Source organism: Pleurodeles waltl, chromosome 6 (genome assembly GCF_031143425.1).
Source record: "Pleurodeles waltl isolate 20211129_DDA chromosome 6, aPleWal1.hap1.20221129, whole genome shotgun sequence".
NCBI classification, from domain to species: Eukaryota; Metazoa; Chordata; class Amphibia; order Caudata; family Salamandridae; genus Pleurodeles; species Pleurodeles waltl.
In genome coordinates this window covers 1056779745-1056799737 of record NC_090445.1, presented here as the reverse complement: position 1 = coordinate 1056799737, position 19993 = coordinate 1056779745, and the positions used below count along the sequence as shown (strand labels likewise).

At 45.5% G+C, this 19993-nt stretch overlaps 1 protein-coding gene across 1 annotated transcript; it reads left to right on the top strand.

The window, feature by feature from the left end:
* The first annotated feature begins 9535 nt into the window (after window positions 1-9535).
* On the top strand, window positions 9536-12564 carry HES2 (hes family bHLH transcription factor 2). Its single transcript, XM_069240011.1, has 4 exons — window positions 9536-9751; window positions 9860-9955; window positions 10462-10549; window positions 11773-12564. The coding sequence occupies exons 1-4, from the start codon at window positions 9659-9661 to the stop codon at window positions 12096-12098; spliced, it is 603 nt and encodes a 200-aa protein (XP_069096112.1). The 5' UTR covers window positions 9536-9658; the 3' UTR covers window positions 12099-12564.
* Window positions 12565-19993: the final 7429 nt, after the last annotated feature.

Here is a 19993-nt window from a genome sequence, read left to right as displayed (position 1 = left end):
CCCCCACCACAACACCACCACGCCTAAGAAAATAACTGTATTCAAACAAATGTCTTCTGTACTTGAGGAGCACAGATGGGTAGAGGACGCCAAATGTGATTTAAAACACAAAACAAATCTGGAAGAAAGCGCGAGGGAGGACTCAGAAGCCCAGTTCTGCGGCGCTGTGGGGTGGGGGTGCTTCAGGGGGTCCCGTAGGAAGGGGGAGGGGCTGACGCGTGCAGCAAGCTGCAGCCGAGTTCCATCCCTGAAGCCAACAGCATCATTACACCCCCCGCCCGCCCCCCCGCCCCAGTCCACAAGCTAATACCAGAACACGTAGGTTACACTGTATGGCGGGCAATAATGTGAAATAGGCAAGTAACACACAATATTTTTCTGTATTTGTCTATGTAGCAAATATCACGGTGGCCAGCACTAGCTTCTAAGGCTGCTGGTTTTGACAGAAAAAATAATTTGCTCAGGATCAAACTATGTTTTGAGCACGGAATGACTTTAGAGTACAACTAGTACCTTTTGGGTTTACTGCAAACATTTTTATCCACTACCCACGCACGCTACGTAAAATGACACAAAGGAAAGTCTACGATCATCTAAAACAAAACTATAATATTGCCTTCAGTGGGGAGGGTCGAGAGAGAAATAGTCAAAGTGAGAGAGGTGCAGAGACTGTGATCCAGAGATTTGCAAAGAAAGATGAAAGAAAGAGAAGCAAGTGAGAGAGAAGGAGAAACACCGAGAGACACACAAAGAGTGAGAGAGCGCGAAAGAGTGAATGAAAGATTGACAGAAAGAACAAAGGAAGGGGAGCAGAGAAAGAGAGGATGAGAGGGATAAAGAAGGAGATACAAGTGAGACTTCAGACACAGGGAAATAAAGAGGTAGCTGGAGAGACAGGCGATGATGCATGGGAGGAAAAGTGAGAGGTAAGGACAGGCAGAGGAGGGCAGAGAGAGGGGAGGGTAGAAAGTAAGTCAGCGAGACAAGAAAGGGGGCGAGAGTGGGAAAAACAGAGAGTGACACCGTGAGACAGAGAGAAGAAAAGAGAACTTGAGAGTGTGATGGAGAAATAGCAAAAGAGAGAAAGACAGAGATTGAGAACAAGGCAGAGATGGAGACAGAGAGAGGGAAAGAAAGAGAAGAATGAGTGAGAGGAAGACAGGCTGAATGAAAAAGGAGTGAGAGAGGGAGAGATATAAGGCAAGAGAATAAAGGAAGGAACTGAGACAAAAATCAAAAGAGCAGGACAAAAGGAGGGGGTAGGGCGAGAGAAAGGAAGAGTGAGAGACGGATACAGAAACAAAGAATGAGAGGGAGGGAGAGAAGGGGGCGACCTAGAATGAGAGAGGGGAAAGAGCAAGGGAGTGAAAATGAGAGGACCGGAGAGATGGGTAGACAGAGACTGTGCGATAACAAAAGAGAGTTAGAGATTGAGAATGAAAGGAACAGGGGAAGAGCAAAATAAAAAGACAGGGAGGGGGAGTCAGTGACTCGGAGAATTACAGAGAGAGGTGAAAGAAAGAGAGACAGGTGGCAGAGAGGCACTGAGAGAGAAGAGACCAAGAGAGGCAGGTAGAGAGTGAGCAGGAGTAAAAGAAACATTGAGAGAACAATAAGGGGGGCAGGGAAAGAGCGAGAGATGAGGAGACAGATAAAGGAGGTGAGACTGGGAGAAGTAGAGAAATAAAGGAAGAGAAAAAGATTGAGGTGTTGTAGAGACAGATGAAGATGCATGGAAAAAACAGTGAGAGAGAAAGAGACAGTAAGAGAGAGCGGAGAGAATGTAAGTCAGTGATAGAGGAGGAAGAAAAGAGAGAAAAAGAGTGATATAAAGACCACAATTAAGAACAAGCCAGAGATGGAGAGGGGGAGAGAGGGAGGGAGGAACAGGTGAGTGAGAGAAAGACACGCAAAGAGTGAAAACAAACTGAGCGAGGGCCAGAGAGACAGAAAATGAGAGCAGAGAGAGCAAGCGACACAAATCAAAAGAGCGAGACAAAGAGGAGGTGTGAAAGAGAAAAGAAGAGAGATGGAGGGAGAAGAAACAATGACTGTGTTTGTGAGAGCGAGAGAGATAAAGAGAAATGAGAGAACAGAGAGAGAGTGAAAAGGAGCAAGGGCACGAGAAAGAGGGGATGAGAGAGACAGGCAGACAGAGACTGTGAGATAACAAAAGAAAGAGTACTGGAAGAGAGAGAAGGGGAACAGATAAAGAAAGAGGCAGAGATGAGGAGAGAGCGAGCCATTGAATTACTGATGGAGGTGAAAGACAGAGAGACAGCTGGGAGAGGCACTGAGACAGCAAGGGAGACACAGAAAGGCAGGTAGCGAGTGAGTGAGAGAGTGAAAGAAAGACTGAGAGAGACAGCAATAGAGAAGGTGAAAGAGACAGAGAGGCGAAAATAAAGCGGGTGAAGGTGCAAAACGTAGAGGGGTGGGAAGAGAGGGAGAGAGATGGGGAGAGGCGAGGGGGGAGGCGCTAGATAGAGAGGGAAGAGAAGGAAAAAGGACGAAAGAAGGGCTGAGAGAGTATGAAAGAGAAAGTGGTAGAGAAGAAGAGAGACAGGTGGGCAGACACAGATACGGAAAGAGGGAAGGAGATAGGAATAAGGAGGGAGGGCTGTACATATGGAAAGATAGTGGGGGAAGACACATGAAGAACTGGACAGTGAGGGAGATAGGTGGGCAAAGGGAGAATGAATAGAGGGTGGGAGGGAAGAGAGAAAAGAACGCAAGAGTAGAGGGAGTCGGTGCATCTTACCCGAAAGGTAAGTGAGATTGAGAATGAAAAGGTGACAAAAGTTGGGAAAGACCGTGAGAGGGTAAGAAGAGAAGAATCTGAGAATGAGGATGTGAACCTTCACATCAGTATCAAAAGAAGTTGACAGAAAATGAGCAACAGGAGGGAATGGGAAAAAGATGAAAAGAGAGACGGACACGGAGTTAACTAAAGTGAACGAGTAAGAAAAATGTAAAAAGGACGAGGGGAATTGATAGAGAGAGCAAACAGAGACACAGAGACGTAAAAATACGGAGAAAGACAAAGGTAGAATGAATAAGGATGAAAGAGAACTGAAACATACAGATAGAATGCTAGAAAGCACAAAAAGGAGGGAAAGTAAGAAAAAAAGGGCAGGGAGGCTGCGCGGAAGACATAAAACCAAGCATACCAGATTTGCAGCCAGGTAAAGAGAGCAAGACCAAGTGAAAGGCATCCAGTCATGATTTCGATATAAACATTCTTCACGAGCCTTCGCTGCCCCAATCTCTACGCACTATCGACATTCAGCGATTCTGAAACTTTACAGTTTAGCGCTGTTCTCATAATTGTAGTGCTCGAGTTAAAACATTAAACTAGAGACATGCAGACTTGTACAGAGGAAGAAAGAGAGAGCACAGAGAGAGCGAGAGAGAATGAAAGCAGCTAAAGCGAGAATGAGTGCAGATAAAAAGAAACATGAATACACAGGACAAAAGAAAAGAGGAATCAGAACGGAAAATAAAATGAAGAAAGACGAAAGGGGCGAAAGAATGTGGGTAACTCAGGAGAGAGATGATGAAAGAGAAATAATTAAGAGAACTTGGAAGTAGAGAGAATTAATATACAAAGAGGAGAGAAAGAGATACAAGCGAACAAGGGAGTGGAAAGAAAAGAGGAAGAAAGATCGAGTGAGGGAACACTGAGGGGCGTGAGAAGTAAATATGTGACAAAGAGAGGAGTATGGAGGATTGAATTGGGGTAGGGGGGAGACAAGAAAGGACGAGGAGAGAAAGAGATGTTAAGAGAGAGAAAAGTTAGACGAAAACTGGGGAAACTGGGGAGTGAGAATGAAAAAGATGTGAAAAGAGAAGGAATGAGTGAAGTGAGGCAAGAGAGTACTGAGGAATAAAGTGTGATTAATAAAGAGTGAGGGAACACCGGGGGGAAAGAGTGTGGATGAAAGAGGGGGGCAGGTAAATAGGAAACAAACAGAACAAAAGAGAAAGAATGAAAGAAAGGATAACAAGCGGAAGAAGGATAATGAATGTGGAGAAAAGACAAGGAAAGAGATGATGCGGAAAGCAAGAATTGCGAGAACTGAGAAGGAAGGGAAAAGATTAAGTGGGAGAGAAAAAGAGAAATAATGGATGCCTGGGGAGTGAAAATGTAAGAAAAGTCGAGGTGAGAAAGAGAGATTGGGAATGAGGAGAGTAATAATAGAGGAGAGCAGAAAGAGAAGGAATAGAGGAAAGGCAAAAGAGGAGTGAGAAAGGACGAGTAATCACCGGGAGAGAACAACAAAGAGAAAGGGTGTGGATAAAAGGAGAATGAACAAGACCAGACAATAAGGGCAATACAGAAAAACACGCGACCAAGTAGAAAAGAGAGGGTGGAGAAAAGAAGAAAGATAAACGATGATGGAAATGAAAAAGAAGGGGAAACGGAAAGATGAAGTTAGAGAGTAGGACGAGAGGAATATTGAAAGATGGAAAGTGAGAAGGAAATAGAGAACAAAGGGAGAAAAAGGGGGAGTGAGAGGAGGTAAACAAGAAACATTGGGGTGGAGTTGAAAGGAAGAATGAAAGAGTGAAAAGGAGAGAGAGTAAAAGAAAAAAAGAGAAAAAGAAAGAGAAATGGACAAAGCGCACAAAGAAAGAGAAAGGAGATGGGAAAATAGTGACAAATGAAGGCAGCGTAAATGAGAAGAAAAATGAACATAAGAGAATAAATAAGAATGAGAAAACGAAGGAAGATGTAAAATAAGACAAAGAAGGTAAAAGAAGGACAGGAGAAGGAGAACAGAAAGATATATATAGTGGGTGGAAATGAAATGGCTGGGTTAGAAAAACGCGCGTAAATTGAAAACACTCGAATCAGCCAACTGAACCGTTGAAGCCTTACCTCAGGGCCTGCCCGGTCCTCATCTTCCGTCTCTCGAATGCGCACCCCCTCTCTCCCGCCATCGAAGTCCCACATCTCAAACATGCAATTCATCGACTAACAAAGGGCTTGTGTCCCTGACAGGCACAGATGGGCAAAGACGCCAAAATATGTATCAAAAGATAAAACTTCAGAAAGCGTTCATTTAAACGAGTGGAAGGATTTGGGGGCAGGGGAGGGAGCGAGATTCTCTAGGGATGGAGGGAGATGGGGCCATGGGGGAAGATGCTACCTCGTTCATTAATCCTTCGGCGCTCCGCCTGGCCGAGAGCAACAAGCTGGTCCTCTCTGACCGGCACATCTGTACCGTCGACAAGAGCCGCCTCGGACAGGGCGCAAGGCTCAGCGCAAAGCCCCGACTTTACAACACTTGGCATATGACAATATTCATAGTATGTTACAAATTGCTTCAACGGCTCTTCGTACAGTGATAAAATATACTGGTAGTGACATACACTAAAGGAGACCACACTTAGGCCCATATTTATACTTTTTGACGCAAAACTGCGCTAACGCAGTTTTGCGTCAAAAACATTAGCGCCGGCTAACGCCATTCTGAAGCGCCATGCGGGCGCCGTATTTATTGAATGACGTTAGCCGGCGTTAGCTGCCGGCGCCGTCTGGTGTGCGTTAAAAAATAACGACGTACACCAGGCAGCGCCGGCGTAGGGGGAAATGGGGCTTGGGCGTCAAGAAATGGGGCAAGTCAGGTTGAGGCAATTTTTTCGCCTCAACCCGATTTGCGCCATTTTTTTTTCACTCCCAACCCCCATAGAAATGACTCCTGTCTTAGCAAAGACAGGAGTCATGCCCCCTTGCCCAATGGCCATGCCCAGGGGACTTCTGTCCCCTGGGCATGGTCATTGGGCATAGTGGCATGTAGGGGGGCACAAATCAGGCCCCCCTATGCCACAATTTTTTTTTAAAAAAAACACTTACCTGAACTTACCTTAATGTCCCTGGGATGGGTCCCTCCAGCCTTGGGTGTCCTCCTGGGGTGGGCAAGGGTGAAAGGGGGGGTCCCTGGGGGCATGGGAGGGCACCTCTGGGCTCCTTCAGAGCCCACAGGTCCCTTAACGCCTGCCTTTTGCAGGTGCTAAAAAACGTCGCAAAAGCGGCCGTACGTCATTTTTTTTGACCCGCCCACTCCCGGGCGTGATTTTTGCCCGGGAGTATAAATCCAACGCACATGCCTCGGAGTCGATTTTTTAGACGGGAACGCCTACCTTGCATATAATTAACGCAAAGTAGGTGTCCACGCTAAAAAATGATGCTAACTCCATGGACTTTGGCGCTAGACGCGTCTAACGCCAAAGTATAAATATGGAGTTAGTTTTGCGTCAAAATTGCGTAAAAAAAAACGACGCAATTCCGGCGCAAACGGAGTATAAATATGCCCCTTAGAGAGCGCGGGAACAAGGTTGTTCTATGGGCAAAGATGAACGAATGTTCGACTGCCTCGTTGTAGTTCAAGGGTCTTTTCGGCAAAGGGCAAGCGCGCCTGTCATTGGTGAACTTCCATGAAAGATGACTATCTCTCCCGTTTAGCCTTCATGAGTGAATTCTGAGATTTTTTACGGGAAATACTGGACAGCTTACAAGTGCGTGGTGTATGAAATATGTGGAATTCATCGTTTCTCCTTCCTGGAAAGAAACATACCTTGCTAAGCGCGAGGCTGACATAAAAACCAAATAGGAACCCTTCCCCCAGTTGGATGCAGAGTATCTGGTCACTTCGTGCAGTACATCTGTGGTAGGGATGCCGCTTGCCCCAGGGTGCTTTGTTCCAGGAGCCTATTATCCAATAATGCCTCCATGGCAGTATACAGTGGCCACAACTGCATCTTGGAGGAGTGGGGGAGGGTGTTTGCTGTAGGCTGGGGGGTGAGACGAGTTATCAACCAATCAAATTGCTCGGACCCCTATTAACCCAGTCAACAATTATTCCAGATCTGCTCAAACAAAAACCATATAGACAACATGGCAGCTGCCAGGTAGCGAGGCCCTCAAAAAGGGGGTGTTCTGACCCTCGGGAGCGTACATGGCACAGATGGGCCCCCACGCCGATAAAAAAGGGTTTCCAATTATCAAATCTCAACGGAAATGTAGATGAAACACTCGGCCAAAGGGGGAGGGGGAGAACGGGTGTCTAAACTTCGCGTCTCGAAATAAGCCCCCTAACCAAAGAAGGCGAAGCTGGCGCAGGCACGGCGCCTCTGCGCGCCCCCGTCAGCACACTGGCAGGAACACGCGCGTAAAGCAGAACATACAGTGAAAAATGCACTTTGTCGATCCTGAGCTAAAATTCAAACTAATTGCACATAATCATAGGGCGCATGGCAGGCGCACTGTGGCACGCACGAGGTCACTGTGTGGTAGTAAGAGCAGCAATTCACGGTTTATGTGTTTTGGTGCAGGCATAAACAGTGGTCAGCCAAATACCCTTCGAGAAAACAAGCAGGACTCCAAAGACTTCCCAGATTCTTCGAAGATTTTCCAGGCAATATAATATATAATGCAATGTACTTTATTGCCTTTATGAGTCGGACTTGTATAAATAAACCACGGGATGCCTTTAAAACGCTACTTTATACGTTCTGTTTTTGAGGTGGCCATTTCAGTTCCCAAGCTGTGCCAAACGACCGTGTTGTTTTGTGCGCCTTGACTCTTTTCGACAACAGCCATCGCCATATTTTGCTTTCTGCTATCTTTAGTGGACCTGGGGGCGGGGGGGGGAGGCATGGGGGGGGGGCCATGTGGCCATGTTGCAGCATGTGCCCCACCCCCGTCAGCCTACCCCTTTGTCCTTGTTTGTCCCAGACAGGTGCTGCCAAGCAGACAGCGTGGCTTGGTTGGGGACGAAGCCAATCCCCAAGAGCAGATTTCAGTGATCTTGAAAGGCACCTTTGTCACCGAGATAGCTGCAATAGGGGGTTCTGGATACTTTCCAACCTGTCTGTGCGCGCCATAATGAAACCGGCGACCTATTATACTTCTTTAATTCTTGTATACGTTCCGAGCCGTGCGTAAAGGCGCAGCGCCTACTGTGAGCGCTTTGCAATCCCCACGTGTAAGCTCCACATGGGGCAGCAGGTGACACCATGGCCACTTGGAGCTGAAGCCTCGGCCACCTGCTGCCAGGATTCGCCAGAGATGCGAACAAAGATGTTTACAGGTAGAAGTACTAGCGACTCTCCTTTGTTATGGTTAGTCGCGCTTGCTGTGAGCAGGCCATGAGCGCACCGGAGTGAAACTTGTGAAAAACAACCGTAACGTTCTCTAAGCATCTGATACTTACTAACATGTTTCTTTGGGGTGCTCTGGACCTAAACATAGGAATGCATTCGTTTTGTCTGTATCTTTGAAACGTAAAGTTTCCAAACACAGACAATATGCATTATTCTGCGAACCATGGCCTCCCTGTGCCTAACTTCGTGGCTTCTTTACATTTGCTTTGCCGTTTGCCTGTGTGCACCATCTCTCACACTTACGTATGATCTAAATCGTATACACGCACATCTTCCTTAACTCGTCTGTGCATATCGTATATGTACCCAAGATTCACACCTCATATGTTATTTGATCCGCATTAATACGTTTATGATTGATATATATAATGTCCGTACGCTACCTACATCTTACAGGCGTCTGTGTGAGCCACATCTCACGTGCGTATATGATCCATATATGATAGTGAATTACACATATGTAATATGAGTATATTACCAGCATCTTAAATGTAGATATGACCCTCATAGTATATAGGTATATGATTTCCACATGTGTGCATATATTCCAAACTTTACATGTGCATATGATTCTTCAACAGCATGTGTACATGATCCACATATCCGTATACATGATTCACATAGTCTAGGCATATATGATCCATACTGTATATCTATAGAATCCACAGGCTTTATGTGTACAAGCGCCACATCTCAGGCATATGAGAAATAGCTCTCATGCTTGCATGCCGCGCATCTCAAATGTGTATGTAATCTAAATGTATGTAATCTAAATGTTATATAATTGTATTTGATCCATATGTTGTCCAGAAACAAATTTATTATATATGTGCATATGATTCACATCATATATGTGTTTATAATGTTTCTACGTTGCTAGAGGTTTATAATGTGCCGGGAGAGATATATTATACACGGATTAAAACGTCAGAAAACATTATGAGTGAAACCGTAGCAAGCTACACCAGTTTTAAAGCACCTCTAAAAACATATGTTCCCCACAAAAATGAACAATCTGCGGACCTCCTCCATAGATAATACATCGATGAACGTGCAGACAGAACCTATTCAAGCATTTTTAAGTGAGCCAGTATCGTATATGGACTTACATGTGAATGCAGCACTCGAAAGCTAAATAATATATATATATATAGGCTCGTAGGATCTGAATACTCAAAGGTGTATCTAGACGTATAAATAACTTCTTAGATAGATAGATAGATCCCCTGAACAGATGGGATATTCAATTCGTGTTCTGCCTATAGCGAGACGCTCACAGAGGAACCAAGGCGTGCCCAGCCCTAGCACAGGGACGCCAAGGGGCGGAGCCAAAGCCCTGGCTGCTCTATAAAAAGCCGAGGATGCGCCAGAAAGTCATTCAGTCTCTCATCACTGAGCGAACACCGAACCCTGCGCGAATACCGACCACAGAGCGAACAGTCAGACTACACTGGCCGAACACAGAACTAACACTCAGCGACCACAGAACATGTCTCCCAATCTGGCAGTGCCTGACACTCACCAGCCTTCCTACCCCTCCAAGATGGGCAGGCGTGGCTCGGAGAACGGCGAGCTGAGAAAGGTGAGCTCAGGCCCAGCGCCTATCCGCACATACCGCCTTCTAGGCGCTCTTACCTGTCCAGGCGCTTAGACCTCGTGATATTTAACAGATTTTCTCTTCTGTCCGCAGACTCTCAAACCCCTGATGGAGAAGCGCAGGCGGGCGCGGATTAATGAAAGTCTGAACCATCTGAAAACGCTGATTCTGCCCCTGATCGGCAAAGATGTAAGTGTTGTTTCTTCCTTCTGCCCCTCCTCCCCCTGAAATACCTGTATGGTTCAGGCCACGGCCTGCGGACAGCCCCGTCTGCTGTGCGTGTACACAAAAAGAGCGTCTCAAAAAACTGAGAGCCGCACACTTTACCGTGTGTCAGTCTGGCCTTTCCCCGCTGAAATAAAATTGAAATGTGCCGAGGCGTTCTACAATGCAATCATTCTACAATGTAATCATTTGAAGGCACTTCAGACATATATAGTTAATACCTAAATGTATAGTTTATACGGCACCAATAATCTAAATCTGCAAATCCAGTCTAGGACATTTTGAAATGCATTATAAAATGTGGGAATGTATATTTCTAAAGATAGCCGTATCATTGGACTGTTCTTCGAAAATATAGCTATCTAGATGTAAATAAATACATTAATAGGTAAATAGATAAGAATGCTAGACTTTATTAAATAAGCTAAACAGGCCACGATTAACCTTCTCCTTGTGCTTTTTTTCCCCAGAGTTCGAGATATTCCAAGCTGGAAAAAGCTGATATTTTGGAAATGACCGTGAGATTCCTGAAAGATCTTCCCCCCGTCAGCACACAAAGTGAGTATTTTTACATTTCCTCTCCCCCGTGGCTGAACACCTGTTGTGTTGTATCAAAACATTAGTAAATCCCGTTATTATTCACGTCTGAGCGCAGCGTAAGGTCTGAGCAGGGAAGTAAGATGGCATTTCTAATAAAGAAAGAAATGCGCGCGGTACAGTGGGCCTTCCCTCTCATTTCTCAGACTGCACCATGTTACCTTTGAGAGGTCGGAATTGGGGCAGGCAGCGCTGTATTTAGTTTCTGGAGGCGGTGCACCGACCCCGCAAGTCAAGCCTACCGGCGTCTCTGAGCACCGGCACTACCCCCACAAGAGGGCGCCGGTCCCTGTCTAGTAGGGCACAGCTGGCAAGGTGAGCTCCCAAACTCCCCGAAGAGTGGGGATCTCTGTGTAGATGTCAAGACCCGCAGCCCTGTCCGGATAAGGGCACGTGGTTTTCTCTTTCTCTCTGAAAAAGGAGGGCGTCTCTCCCTGCGTCTCTCGCTCGCTCTCTGTCTCTCCTATAATCCCCGTCTCCCTGACTCTGTCTTTCATTCGCTCTTTCACTCGCTTTCTTTCTCTCGTTCTCTCCTTCTCTTACTCAGTGTGTCTCTGACTCTCTCTGTTTAGCATTGTCTCTGGATCTCTCTCTATGGCTCTGTCTGTCTCTCTTTCTCGCCTTCTCCTCCTCTTTCGCTCTCTCTGTCTCTGTATCTCTCTCTCTCTGACCGTCTCTCTCTCTTTCCTTCTCTTTCGTTCTCCCTCTATCGGACTCTATCTCTCCCTTTCACTCCCTCTTTCCTTCTAGTTCGTTCCCACCCAGCCCCCTCCGTCTTCGCCTCCCGACCTCTCTCCTTCTGCCCCTCGCTAGAACAGTAGGACACTCTTTAGAAGCAGGAGTCTCTCTATGGGTCAGGGCTCTCTCTCGAGGGCAGGGCCCCACCTAGAGGGGCATGACTCGCTTTAGGTCAGCAGAGCCTCGAACAACAGAGTTCAGCCCAGAAGGACAATGCTCTTGGCAAATTAGTTCCTGGAATCTTACTGGCAAATATACAGCCAGGTATATGTCGTTTTCAATGGGTAACAATTTTGCATCAAACGAGTGCTGTGATTTCTCAGTGACCAGACCCAGAGCCTGTGTTTGTTCTACGCTGTCAGTTTTTATGCCCTAGCATGGTGTAATGTTTGTAGCGAGCGCCCTGAAGGCACCGTGAGTAACCTGCCTGTTGTTTCCTCCCTCAGCATCCTCGGAGAGCTACAGAGAAGGGTTCCGGGCCTGCATCGGCAAGGTTGACGGCATCCTCGCCAAGAGCAGCCTCCTAGACGCAGATACCCAAAGCCGCCTCATAGAGCACCTGCAGCGGAGCCCCGAGCTGTCCTCCTGCCAAGGGCGCACCGCCCCCGTGGCCCCCAGTGGCGAACTGAGCAGCGGCACCCCCAGGATCGTCTTCCGACTGAACCCATGCAGGAGAGCTGAGGCCCGGCCCTGTGCATCTGGCCCTCCGGCTCTGCCTAGGCCTGCGCCCGAACCCCTGCCCTCCAATAGCCCTGTCTGGAGGCCATGGTAAACACTGAAAAGAGACTTACACTCAACCAGAACGGACTAGCAGCTAGAAGTTGGTCAAAAGACAACGTGTGAGATATGGGTCGAGATAACTATTTATCAGAAATAACCTTATATTATTGGTAGAAGAGGTTTTTAAATGATTTAGTCATTTACTATTACACACTCTTTCGGGGTTTTATATAGGAATGAAGAACACGTCTTTATTCTAAAATAAGCTTGTTCCATATTTAGTCCTAATACGGGTTAAATGTAAGGGGTTCCACAAAGACCCTAGTAAACCCAACGGGTTGATTTACTGTATGCGCATTGCATATCCTTAAATGAGAATATGTGCAAAGAAAGGAGGTCTGTACGAGGCTACCACGCGTTGTGCTGATTTGGTGCCTTTCTATTCACTTTCATTGTATTTTCTTGTGGAAAATTGTTGGATAATGCTTTTATCTAAATAAAGTATGAAATATTTTCAATTTGCGTGTCTGTGGCGTTTTGTTGATCGTCAGTGATTTGATGTCACTGAGAGTGGCTATATTTGAGACCGTATAGCGCTGCGGTAGGAGAATCACCACTCACGTTATCGGTGCTTTTTGAAAAAGGTACATGGATAGAAAACACGTAACTATTACGTGCAAACTACTATGGAGAAGAAGCAGTAGAATGACTGGCCCCACAGGGCGACTCGGAAAGTCACCGCAATACAAATGAATGTGCATGTGCGTGATAATCTGGCATTGGCAACGGAGACATCATACTGAAAATACTGCCATCTGCTGGGGATTCAAGTGCATAAGAAAAAAGGATGCGGTGGAGTCAGGTGTAAGGATGGGGCACAAAAACAGACGCCTGACGTATGGATTGGTGCGATGAAATACTGCCATCTTCTGCATGGCTAAGGGCATAGAGAGCATTTTGCAACTGATGATGTGGGCCTGGGATAAGACTTACTGGAGCACTCTGGCTGGAATAGGTAGATACAATGGAAATGCTGCCACCTGCAGGGCATATAAGCGCATCACCCTTTAACTGCCATTGTGCCATAAGTAATATTTGGGGTGGACATCTGAGAGCCTCTCCTGTCTTCGTCTGCCTTACTGTTATGCTATTACTCGAGGCTTTACACTAGGGGCCGTATTTATACTCTGGTTGCGCCGAATTTGCGTCGTTTTTTTCGATGCAAATTCGACGCTAAACTAACGCCAACTAACGCCATATTTATACTATGGCGTTAGAGGCGTCTAGCGCCAAAGTTCCCGGAATGTGCGTCATTTTTTAGCGTGAACCCCTTCCTTGCGTTAATGATATGCAAGGGAGGCGTTCCCGTCTAAAAAATGACTCCCAGGCCTTTACGTGGTATTTATACTCCCGGGCAAAAGAGACGCCCGGGAGTGAGCGTGGCTAAAAACGGCGCATTTGCGCCGCTTTTTAACGCCTGGGTCAGGCATGGCGTTAAGGGACAAGTGGGCTCAAAATGAGCCCACAGTGCCCTCCCCTGCCCCCAGGGACCCCCCCTGCCACCCTTGCCCACCCCAGGAGGACACCCAAGGCTGGAGGGACCCACCCCAGGGACATTCAGGTAAGTATTTTTTTTTTTTTTTTTAATAATTTTTTTTGGCATAGGGGGGCCTGATTTGTGCCCCCCTACATGCCACTATGCCCAATGACCATGCCCAGGGGACAGAAGTCCCCTGGGCATGGCCATTGGGCAAGGGGGCATGACTCCTATCTTTACAATGATAGGAGTCATGTTGATGGGGGATGGGCGTCGAAAATAAATGGCGCAAGTCGGGTTACGACGATTTTTTCGACGTAACCTGACTTGCCCCATTTTAAGACGCCCATGCGCCATTTTCCCCCTACGCCGGCGCTGCCTGGTGTACGTGGTTTTTCTCGCGCACACCAGGCAGCGCCGGTCTGCTTGCGCCGGCTAACGCCATTCAATAAATACGGCGCCCGCATGGCGCTTCAGAATGGCGTTAGCCGGCGCAAAACTTTTTGACGCTAAACTGCGTTAGCGCAGTTTAGCGTCAAAAAGTATAAATATGGGCCTAGAAGCGCTACAATTCAATAGTGGTTGTTCAACACAACAGATTTGCAACTGCTTCAGTTTCTGCTTATGCTGTGTTCCTGGGGCAAAACCCTCAGGTTAATAGTCTGTTGGGTTCGTATGAAATCCAGACTGCCATTAGAAACTAGTCTTTTCTAGTGCAGGCATGGCTTAGTCTGTTGGTTAGCTTAAAATGTACAGCTGGGAGTGGAGTAACATTAATATACCCCCCAAAAATGCCGCCATCTGCTGGAGTATTCATGTCACGGTGGGTGGGAAGAGTGACTGAAGGTTTACTTAAGAAATAAAAGGCTCGATTATGCTCATGGCATATGAATGCGAAGGGCTGCCATCTGCTGTAGAACTAACGGCAGTTTAAAAAAAAATTAAATGTGGGTGTAGAGCAAGGGCCTTCAACCTGGGGGGTAAGGGGAGTGGCGAGCCCCCCTAGGATGGACTCAAATGTTTATTGCATTTTAAAAAGGGTAACAGAACTTAACTGCAATGTTTAAATAACCCTAGACATATTTAAACATTTCCAACTTAATAGAATAGTTATGAAAAATTCTGATGGGGGTGGGGGAGCAATAATATATTTTCTCCAACTTTGGGGGTGGGGTGGAGGGGCTGCATTATCATGTTTGAAAACCACTGGTGTAGAGGGAATTGAAAAAAAAAACTGATGTGAGGCTTTCTCTAGGCAGAACGGGAACAGGACAGGTGGTTATGCAGGGATGTAGAAAATATAAACAAAGGGACCAAGAGCAGGTTTCATACTATTTCACATGCACGGGATGTGTATGCGGAACTGGTACTAAAGAAATACAGCCACCTACTGGTGGCGCCAGTGTGCATTATTTAAGTGACGGCGGCGAGGAGGGATAATAACTCTTCGTCTGTCGGAGACTCACCATTACAGATTGGGATGGGGGGTGGGTGGGTAAGTGGAAATTCTGCAAACTGCACACCGAGGCCCACAAAACATTGCCAATTGAATGCACGTAGGCGGGGTTTTGGCCGATCACGGATAGATGCTGCCACCCACTGACCATCCCACTGCATCGTAGGTAGGTTGGGGACTGATAGAGCATACACGTGGCCTGGGCCATAGCATGACTGCTTCATAGGTGGACGAGAGATTCAGACACGATGGTGACCCCTGCTGGCCGACTCATAACATTATTTATTTAGAGTATGAAAAGTATATGCTGCACCCTGCTGGCAGAGGCTCATCATATTTGATGTATGATGGAGGTAAATCAGATCCTGAACACTTGCTGCCCCAGCTACAGCCTCATTTATTTATCTATTGATTCGAGGGGAGGCGAAGGTACATATTTAATCTGGAAAGTCAATATCTGTGTGAAAAAGGCCACTTTAATGCAGAAGGTGCAAACGTCACTTAAAGCAAACTCCTGCCAATAAGCCATACAAATTAGATTAAAACCCTGGCCTGACTAAACATTGAAGAATCCTAGCCACTTCCCCATCCGCTCCCCTGAAGAACCGTTCATGCCCAATTCAACCACAAACTCCATACTTCAAGCTTCGGCCACCCAGACATCCGTGTGTATGCTCTCAACTATTTAACCTCCTCTTGCCTTCCTAATTGCCTCCCCCATCTCATACTTGTGACTCTCAACCTGGGTCTCAACATGACCAACTTTCCTTGAAAGAGTTTGAAACCCTGTCAAACAAGCATTTCCATTGCAATAGGTTCGCATTTGCTTGATGTAGGGCTATTGGCATTGTAAATTCATAACTGGACTTTTCTTGACCCATAAATTAGTCACCCCTGCTTCATAATTTCGTCTTTTCCTGCCATATAATTCCCAATTTAAATCTGCCATTGGAATTCCAATAGAATCCCACTTTCACTACCCCACCACCAGAGTTGCTGACTAGCTAACACAATTCCCCCAAAAAAGACACAAGACAGCCACAACTGAGTAACGAGAGCATTAAACTAGAAGGATGACCCACACATATCAAGAGTGTTCAAAGAGTAATAGTGTAATAAGGATGTTAATTTGCCCTGAATCATGGTCATAATTGTAATACGGAGAGAATATTAAAACATATACAATTATCATATCTCTTTATCCAATATTATAAATAAGGCCTTTAAAACAAAAATTCTCCCAGCTATAAAACAAAAACATTAGCCATGAGAAAGATTAAAAGACACTATATGGTTGGAGAGGATATTATTTTCTGGTCCCCACTAACCTAGTGTGGGGACCCAGAAATGTTGTACACAGAAAGAGCATTTTGAAGGGGGTCCCATTGCCCTAGGACCACCACAGAATGAGTTATGAGCAAAAATGTTTTGTAAAAGTAAAGCCATGCAAAGCATAATGGGGTGAGTTTTCATGCAGCAAATATTGTAGTATGTTAACAGAAATGCTCAAAGCAGCCTCTAGAAAACACCACAATAAAAACAGCATTTGGAAAAAAAGGTCAGGAAACAGTCAGCACTTAAAAATATACACACATGAAAAAAGACAAAAAAAAATAACAGCAATAGAGCTGTATATTTAGGCCCAAATGTACACTTTTTTTGGACCAGGTTACCTTAATTTACTGAGTTACATATTTTGAAAACTAGCAGACCTAATACAATGATATTACAAACAAGTCCTATATAACATAACTTCTCTCAACTACAAAACAAAAGCTCCAGCTATGAAAGTGCTTAAAAAGACACTGAATGGTGGGAGGGGTTATTATTTTGGGGTCCCCACTAACCTAGTGTGGGGACTGAGAGATGAAGTAGAAAGAGCGCGCTGTGAACATTGTTTTGGTGGTCCCATTGTCCCAGACCCACCACAGGCTAAGTTATGGGCAAAAATGTTTTGTAAAAGTAATGCCCTGCAAAGCATTATGGGGCAAGTTTCCGCGCCATGAATATTTTAGTACTTTGATATGACTGTAATGTTTAGTACAGCTCCTGGAGAACACCACAATGAAAAGAGTATTTGTAAAAAGCACGGTCATTTAACTATATAGCTAGTCCCTAGAGAGCATAACGACACAGAAAGAAAATGGCAATAAATAATGCAGTATAACCATGGCCCACATTTAACAGAAAATGATAGAGCCCGACGTTGCTCCAAAATTGGCAGCTCCATGCTCCATCATTTTCACAACACAGGGATGCACCGTATTTAATTGAATATCGCTCACCCCTGTGTTGTCCCCTGCGCTGGTGCTAAATTGAGCTGCTTGCGCCAACGCAGGTATCCTTCCACCATCGCGCAAGGATGTCTGCGTTTAGGGCTATGATTTTTTATGTGTCAAATGCAATGGGTGTTGCCGTGGCACGCCCCAGGAACACCCATTGCACGCCCCTTCCACGCAAAGGGCTGCGTGTGAAAGGGCCATATTTACAAGGTGGGGTTAAGCCACAAAAAGTGGCTTAACGACACCTTGTAAATACGGCGCAGGGCACAGTGCCACCGGAGCATTGAGAAGTGATGCTCTGGTGGCGCTAGGGACTCCTAAATATGCCCCTATGTATTTAGCCTCTAGAGAGCATAGTGCAATACACGTTTTCCAGAGTAGCAGGCCTATAGCAATGACCTTACAAATAAGGCCCTCAAAACACAAGCTATTACCAACTATAAAACAAAAATTCCAGCAATGAGAACACTTAAAAATACACTTAATGGTAGTATTATTTTGGAGTACTCACTACATAGTGTTGGGACCCAGAGATGACATAGACAGAAAGAGCACATTATGATCAACTCTTTGAAGGTGGTCCCATTGTCCTAGAACTAACACAGACTGAGGTATGAGGAAACATGTTTTGCAAAAATACTGCCCTTCAAAGTGTTATAGGGCAAGTTTACATTGTACGAATATTTTAATATGTTGATATGATTATAATGCTAAGAACATCCAATGAAGAACATCACAAAGAAAAAAAGCAGTTGTAAAAAGCATGGTGATGTAACTATATAACTAGCCCATACAGAACATAATCAGACCAAAAAAATCACAACACATTTTCAGAACTAATAGGCCTATAGCAATGATAGTACAAACAAGGCCCTTACACCACAAGCTATTCCCAGCTATAAAACAAAAGTTCAAACTATGAAAATGCTTAAAAAGACATTGTATGGTGGATGGGGTTATTATTTTGGGGTCCCCACTAACCTAGTGTGGGGACCTAGAGATGATGTACACAGAAAGAGCATGTTGTTGTGAATGTTTTGGTGGTTGTCTCATTGTCCTAGGACCACCACAGGCTGAGTTATGATCAAAAATGTGTTGTAAAAGTAATGTCATGCACAGCATTATTGGGCAAATTTCCTGAGTGCAGTGAATATTGTAGTATTGGCTCTCCTACTGTGCCGGGAGAGCCACTTTCTCTTTGAGGATTTCTGTTTTACACACAGCATTTACCAATTTCAAGTGTTTTAAGGAGAGAGCCACAAGAAATGACTCTGATTAGGTAACTGAACAAAAAGACCAGCGCTCAAATATTGCCGATCGAGTTCACACTGTTGTGCCTGTTCGCGCTGTGAGTGCCATGGCCGCCATGTAGCTGGAAGGGGAGGGACAAAAGAGAAAAATAGTTCACCCAGGCTGAAGTACACCAGCAATCGTGCAATTATCCATGCAAAAGGAGTAGTCTACAAGGAGGTAACAAAATCACCCCGGGGTGGGACAAACGTAAAGCATTTACCAATGAGGACTAGGGATTTTTGAAAGGCAATCCCACGAACGAGTGAAAGTGAGACGCATAAGGTGGGGGTGGTTAAAAGCCCATAATAATTACAACAGGTCAAATCGCTTGCTTGCTCGACCTGAAAAGGACATTAGAAAAACCTAACAGCATTTTTATGCTCCCCAAACTGCTTTGCATACAAAAGACACCTGCAACAATGCACCCAACATACTCTGTAATTGAAGCAAATATAAAGCTCTGTTCCTATGAATGATAAATGGACCTCGTCATCCTTACAAAATGCAGTACCTCATACTTTGGGTGCTCCACTATGAAGATCCCTTCCAAATCATAATAACTCCTCATATAACTGCTGCATTTTCATCGCATCCACTCAATAGCCTCAGCCTCCTGGCATCTCTCCATTCCCTATGTGGCAAAAACTCTGCCCATACAATGGTTGTTCCTATCCAAAGCCAATTGATCTCCAAAATGTCTTCCCCTGAAATAGGGCTAAATCTTTAATCTTCATTAAATCGTTCTCCCCTAAATGAATAACCAACAAATCCAGACAAGGGGAGTCTTATGTCAATAACTCCAACTTTGGCAACAGTCCATGCTAATGCATTCTACCTTTCCTAAACCACTTAATTTGAACTGTGAGGTTATCAAAACCCAATTGTATTCCAAACCTCTCAGCTGATGCTTGATGCGCAGCCCACTTTACAAATCACTGGGATTTGTAGGCACTCATTCATAAAGTGGGCGTGCATCAGATGGAAACCTGAAGGTTTGGAAACCTTACCTCCAATGTTCACCATCAACCAACTTTCATCAACGAACAACATTATGAAGTTTACCACATCAGCCTTTCGCTGGTCAGCACCCTATTCCGCACTCACAATCCTAGACCCCGAAAGTCAAAAACACTGACCATGTTTGTCTATATGCCTGTCATGTGGAGTCTGATAAAGAACCTCTGATCAGTTCCATCATGCAGCCCAATCAACGGCCCATGGTTCCTAGGCATCAATGTCTTCTTCTAGTCTGCCCATGGTGCTAGCCCGTGGATTCTCTGCCACTTCAAAGAAGAGAAAGCATTCAAATGTCATTGTCCAATTCATTAATAAGCCAAGCCTTAAAAGCCACATTGTACATTGTACTCATTACAACATCC

Coding starts and splice junctions, on each gene's coding strand:
- HES2 (XM_069240011.1), top strand. CDS start 9,659: ATGTCTCCCAATCTGGCAGTGCCTGACACTCACCAGCCTTCCTACCCC. Junction 9,752..9,859: donor AGAACGGCGAGCTGAGAAAG/GTGAGCTCAGGC, acceptor TTCTGTCCGCAG/ACTCTCAAACCCCTGATGGA. Junction 10,550..11,772: donor TCCCCCCGTCAGCACACAAA/GTGAGTATTTTT, acceptor TTCCTCCCTCAG/CATCCTCGGAGAGCTACAGA.